Raw genomic sequence first — 5877 nt, 5'->3', positions numbered from 1 at the left:
AGAGAGGAAAAGGATGGATTTGTAGTTGGAAATGCTCATAAATGTACAATGAGAGACATGAAAGAAACTGAGCAGCTGTAGCTCCTTCGGTTGTCCAGATTGCAGGATACCTGTGAGCAGCAGAGATAAAGCATTCCTTGGGCACTTAAAAAAAAGACAGCAAGTTGAGGGCTTTAGTTCTTCCGTAGTAAAATCACTTGGAACATGAACAGAGGAATGAGGGCCTTTGAAAAAAGAGATTGAGGGAGGGCACTACTTCATTACACACTTTGAGATTATAGCTTTTTAAAGCCATGCCTAATAGAAATGAAGGGTGCTGGCTTTCAGAAGTAAAAATAAATAGAAAGTACTTCATTTTAAAGTGGCATTCAGTAAAATGAGATATATAGAATCAGGGCTCAGTTAACTGATAAAGCATCTAATAAACAGTAACACTGAAGTCAGGAACATTCTGTTACTGAACCTCGAGTGCCTGATCAAAAGGAATGACATTATCTATCACTGTCCTGATAGGGAAGAGTTGCAATGCATTTTACTTGTTTCATAAAAACATTTTCATTGCCTTTCTAGCTTTAATACTAGTTCATTGAACGTGAATGCACTGAATTTTTTAAAAAAGCCAGTTAATGGGTCTTGGGAAGTATTTCTTTTTATGACTTTTGTCTGATCTAGGAAGGTAGTTTGAAGGTGAGCAGGAATGTAGGTATAGGTGCTGAAAGCATAGAAGTTACTCCAGACAGACAGACAGATCCATTTTGTTCTATTTCAAGAAAAGTGCTTACAGTTACAATCTTTATTCCAAAAAAGTCCATGTACTAAAATACAGAATAAGTATTTGCTAAGACATTTGCCATATATTCACAGGTTAGCAGGACTACTATCAGTCCACACCTAGACATACTGACAAGGTACATTGTGAAAGACAGGAGCTGGTATAAACAATTAGAGCCTCTGCTCCTGAGAGGCTTTGAAAGGAATTCTCTATACTTGCACACAACAACTTGTTCAGCTTTATATTTGTACTCAGATAAAAGTTTAAGTGTTTGTATCATAAGGAAGAAAACTTTTGGAGTCAGTTTATACTTCGCTTCTGGAATTTTTTTGACTGGCAGCTTTCAGAGTTGGGCAGCTGGATCAGTACGGGGAGGCACTGGTGGCTGTGGTGTGTACTGGTGCTTGGAGACAAAGTTATCCACCAGACGCTGCCTAGTTGCAGTGACTTCTTCTTCAAAGGAGCTTATTATGCTTCTGCCAGTTTTCCACTTAAAGCAAAAAATTGAGACTTTCATTTCAGCAATTTAACTGTCTTGTTCAACTACATTCAAAACTTAGATCCTTAAAAACCCACTGGTATGCCAGCAGTTCTAGCTAACAAGGCTGCTTTTGGCTGTGGTCAGCAATACTGCTGCCTACGTGGCACAGAGCAATTTGGCAGGTATTTCATATGAGTAAAAATGAATAATTGCACATTTTAAATGGGCTTGGAAGCTTGAAAGCATAATTAGACTGATTTACATGTAAATCTGTAAATTTACATGCAAAAACTGGAGATGTGAAGCAATGATCTGGTCAAATTTTACCTTTTTGCATTTGTTTTTTGTCCCTCCTGGGAAAAAAATCAAGCTGCTCATTGTAGAGCTTCCTGGATTGATTGATTGATTATTGAACCCATGGCATTTTTTCTGCTGTAATGAGTTGTTGGAAAAACATGCCTAGAGAAAACAGGTTTTCCTTTAAAAGTTAGGCAGTCGATCATGACTAAGAAGTGTTTAGGTGCAGGTTTCTTCTAAATCATGACATCAGAATAAGTCACACTATCCTTACACAACCCCTCCTTGCTGATGGTTGAAAATCTTGGAGGTGAAAGTTCTTGTTTGCATTCTAGCTTTGGATCTTATAGTAAGATTATTCAGTCAACACTTACAAGGAAGGTTCTCAGCCGTGTCATCTCCAGCATGTAGTACTCCTCCATTGTCAGGTCATCAAATTTCTTAGTAAGGGTTAAAAAGCCACAGCTGTGACGTTTGGTGTGTTCCTCCCTGCAACATAAACCCAGAATAAGAACAGATTCCATTTGAAACTATTGTAAGAGATGAAGAAACCTGAACAGATGGGTCTGAAATGGGTTTTGGTGGATCTCGGATAAAGGCTAGTTGTGAGCCAGGAAGATACCAGGAAAAATTTAGGCTGAGTATGCAATGTTGAAAAAAAAAAAATTTTCTACTTTTAATCAGAAGTCTTCTCTCTGGAGGCAAAATGAAGAATTCTGATGAACTTTTTCAATGTTGCTGGTCAGAAAAGCTTCCAATAGGTTTCAGTTTTGTGAACTGCTACAGAGAAATTGGTAATTTTATGAGCTGAGCTAGGGGATGCTGTCACAGAAGTTTGGAGGAATAATTCAAGAACATTAGATTTGTGCTTACCATGGGTCATCATTTGGTTCCCAGCCCTCCAGTTCTATCAGGCAAAAGAAACACTTTGCCACATCTGGTTCATCTGTGTTGGAGCAGTGGACAAAGCCTGCCTTTGCCATCTGCAGGGGACAGTTCAGAAGTTTAGAGCCCCATCCAACACACCATTCATCTTCACATCAGCAAACTGCTTCTGAGAGCTTGCATATAGTGCCTCTACCCTCCTGCCTAGGTCAGCACAGACCAGGCTGAAAAATAAAGTTTAACTGTGAGAGTTGCAAGCAGGTAAAATCAGCAACTAGTAAAGGAACAAGGAATAGACTACCAGTAGTGACAGATTTCAGCATAGTGGGCTATCTGCAGGCTACTGGAGTCTCTCTGTTTCTGGTGGCTGGTAGATACCATGTCCTGCCACAGCCTGGACTTTAAAAAATATTTTCTTAGAAAAAACATAGCGTAAAAAACCCTATGGCAATAGGCTTTAAATATAAACTATGTGAATAAAATGCTACATCTTTTACTTCTGTGTTTTGCTGTCACTTCAAAATAACATCTAGTCAGAACACAAGTATTTAAGTAAGTCAGTTTCAGTCGTCAAACTTAACACCTTCTCAGATAATTCCTCCATCTGAGATCCAACCTGGAAGGTTCATGTGGGTACCAAAACAGAAGTCAGGTAGATTTTTTTATTTTAAATGCTGAACTCAAAGCCTGTAGGATCACAGCCACTACTTTTTCTAAAAAAGTAGATTTTAAGGAGTGATCATCCTGCTTCATCCGTCCTGCTGGATAGGTACTTGACTATTTTAATGAAGGATTCTTTTGCATGAATGAAAATTTGCAGTCAGGAAGACTACATAAAGAAAGAATTAAAAAAAATTTTTATGTGACACGAATGAAAAAAAAAAAAACCAGCAAAAAAACTCAAGAAAGGTAACTACTCATTTCTGTAGCTAGTATAGTGAACTGAACATGCAGAAGCCAGTCATCCTACTCCAGTATTTCTGATGAGGGAACAAAGGGAAGTTGGAGCTTTTCATATTCTTCAGGCTGAGAAGATGATCACAAATACACATAAACCAGGACTTCACGTTCAGGCACTGTACATAAAAAATAAGGAATGATCAAATAACCATTTTCAGACTTACGTTCTCCGGAGTGCACTTGCAGTTCTCTTTAAAGGGCCAATTTTTGAAGGTTTTTAAACGGTTTTCATATTCATACATATCCTTAAAATCACTCAAGAGCTTGGAAGCCAAACCAAGTTCTTTCAACAGCAGCTCCATCTCGAAAGCCTGCAATGAGTCTAGCCCAGACCCTTCCTTGCTGCTCCCTAATTTAAGGCATTGGCCTAATTAGTGACACATCACACCTGTTAAAGCAGAGGAGGTTCTTAAAGGCAGTAAAAGCACAGGTGAGTTTATGAGCAGGAAACCAAAGAGAATTAAAGCTACTCTAACCTTTTCTCCTCTTTATCACGTTCTGAATAGTTGGTTACACTGTTTATTGACTGGAAGCACCTATGCTAAGGTAGTATGAAAATTACAAATTTTATATTTGAAATAGCAAAAACGCAAGTTAAAAGAAATCTAGTTGTAAATACAGGAATTATAGACATAAAAAATTACTATACTGATTTTGACCACAGTGGTTGAATTAACATTGCTCTTTGAAACCCGTAGCATTTCTTGAAGTTTATGTTTGGCTATTAATTGTTAGTGTCACATTTGCAAATACTGTTGTATTTCTTTAAAGGAAAGCTGCTTATTGTAAAATATTCTACAGTGTGTCCAGAGACTGAATGAATGGTGATATTCTAAAAAATTGTATCTCTGAGGGTTTACAAGGTCAAAATGTTAAGCTGTCATTTTATAAATCATCTCTCAGTTTGGTACAGAGCCCAGTTAGCATTGGTAGGAGGTTTAAACACCACTGTGTACAAGACTGTACATGGTTTTCTAAAGCCAAGATCTTAACACCTTTGAAAGGTGTTGCAGTATGAGACTTGAAAAGTCTTTCTAATACAGATGGAGTAAGTGCAAAAAAAAATATATCCAACCTTTTTTACCAGCACACTGGTCTGTCCAGATGTGCTGACAGAAATGAGCTTGAGAGTAATTTGCATTGCATTGCAATTTCAAGCCTCTTTGAGCATCTTTGAGCTTTACAGCCTATTTTTTTGCCTAGATTTACATGTGCTAAATCATCAGTTCCTCTAGGATTGCATGTGTATCTAATTTTATATACAAAAATATTATCCTTGAAATTTACATTAAAATGCTTAGAGCAGTCTGTGTTAATACACAAAAATAGAATAAATTCTCGTTAATTTTTTTTTTTTTTTAAGATAGTACCAGTGGTGCAGGAATTTATCATTCACAGCCTGAGCGGTCCATTTCTTGAGCCACCTCCACTTAAATATGTCAAAAGCATTTTCTGATAGTAATTTTGTGCACCACTGATGGTTTTACTTTCTCCTAGTGCCATTCTTAACTTAGCTAATGATCAGGTGTGTTAATATCTCCAAGCTTTTTTACATATAGTTGATGCTTCCATATGTGTATGCATGTGTGTGTTTTTTATGAAGCAGTGAACTTCAAGTAACAGTTGAAATGCCCAAGTAAGCTCAAAACCCTGTTTTTAACTAACTACTTCCAAACATGCTAAAAATTGGTTAATAGTTCTCTGTAACACAAAGCATTAATTAATGCAAACAGATTGGTTTTAGGAATGAAGAATTTGTCTGTTGTTCACATGAAATTGCATGCTAAGTATTTTTGACATATTTTATAATGCTATGATGTCATGGTCCATTTAATTTTTTTGTGTAATCTCAACTAGAAAATGGAGCAAAACCCTGAGGGTTTCAGTGTTCATTGTAAGAAATCTTACCTGAAAATGGTGTGGTGCTTTTTTTTTTTTTTTTTTCCTAATTCAAATTAGAATTCAAATATGAATTTCCATTGGCTTTGACTGTCATTATTATGGCATTTCAAGCAACAAAATCCCAACAGCTTAAATCAATTCTTAGGTAGCAGAGTACTGTTTTAATACTTGAAAGTTGCTGTTTTCTGGCGAGGTGTTTTTCTTGCATTTCCTATTGTTGTCAGAATTCTGTGCTGTTGAGAATGACAGACATACTTCAAGTCTCCAAGCACCAAACTGTAAATGTTTCCTGCATTTTATAGTAGGTTGTGAAAACTTGAAAGGAGCATACTGTTTTCAAAAATATTTTACTCTCAGAATTTTACAGTCCCAGATTAAATGCTGGAATTTTTAGATTGATAAAAGGTAAGAGGTTTTATTTAATGGGGAAGATATTAAAAAAATTCAAACTGTATTTTAAAATATACTGTACATTAAATGTATTAGAAATATATGCCTGTAGAGGTGAACTCTAATACCAGAAGGTTTAGTGTATTTATGCAGTATTATTCTTCTGATAATATGCTTCCTGTATGCAGGG

At 36.5% G+C, this 5877-nt stretch overlaps 1 protein-coding gene across 1 annotated transcript; it reads right to left on the bottom strand.

Moving 5' to 3' along the window:
- Nucleotides 1–1115: 1115 nt before the first annotated feature.
- On the bottom strand, nt 1116–3710 carry LOC103530433 (baculoviral IAP repeat-containing protein 5.1). Its single transcript, XM_008495997.2, has 4 exons — nt 3560–3710; nt 2424–2533; nt 1925–2039; nt 1116–1262 (listed from the first exon to the last, which is right to left on the bottom strand). The coding sequence occupies exons 1-4, from the start codon at nt 3695–3697 to the stop codon at nt 1116–1118; spliced, it is 510 nt and encodes a 169-aa protein (XP_008494219.1). The 5' UTR covers nt 3698–3710.
- Between the last annotated feature and the right edge of the window lie 2167 nt (nt 3711–5877).

This window comes from Calypte anna, chromosome 7 (assembly GCF_003957555.1).
Source record: "Calypte anna isolate BGI_N300 chromosome 7, bCalAnn1_v1.p, whole genome shotgun sequence".
NCBI lineage: Eukaryota > Metazoa > Chordata > Aves > Apodiformes > Trochilidae > Calypte > Calypte anna.
This window is presented reverse-complemented; position numbering and strand designations above follow the sequence as displayed.

Excerpts from the sequence above, each read along its gene's own strand:
- LOC103530433 (XM_008495997.2), bottom strand. The coding sequence starts at position 3,697 with ATGGAGCTGCTGTTGAAAGAACTTGGTTTGGCTTCCAAGCTCTTGAGT. Across the intron at positions 2,040-2,423 it reads GAACCAAATGATGACCCATG|GGAGGAACACACCAAACGTC; the intron begins GTAAGCACAAAT and ends TTTATGTTGCAG. Across the intron at positions 1,263-1,924 it reads CACGGCTGAGAACCTTCCTT|TGGAAAACTGGCAGAAGCAT; the intron begins GTAAGTGTTGAC and ends TTTTGCTTTAAG.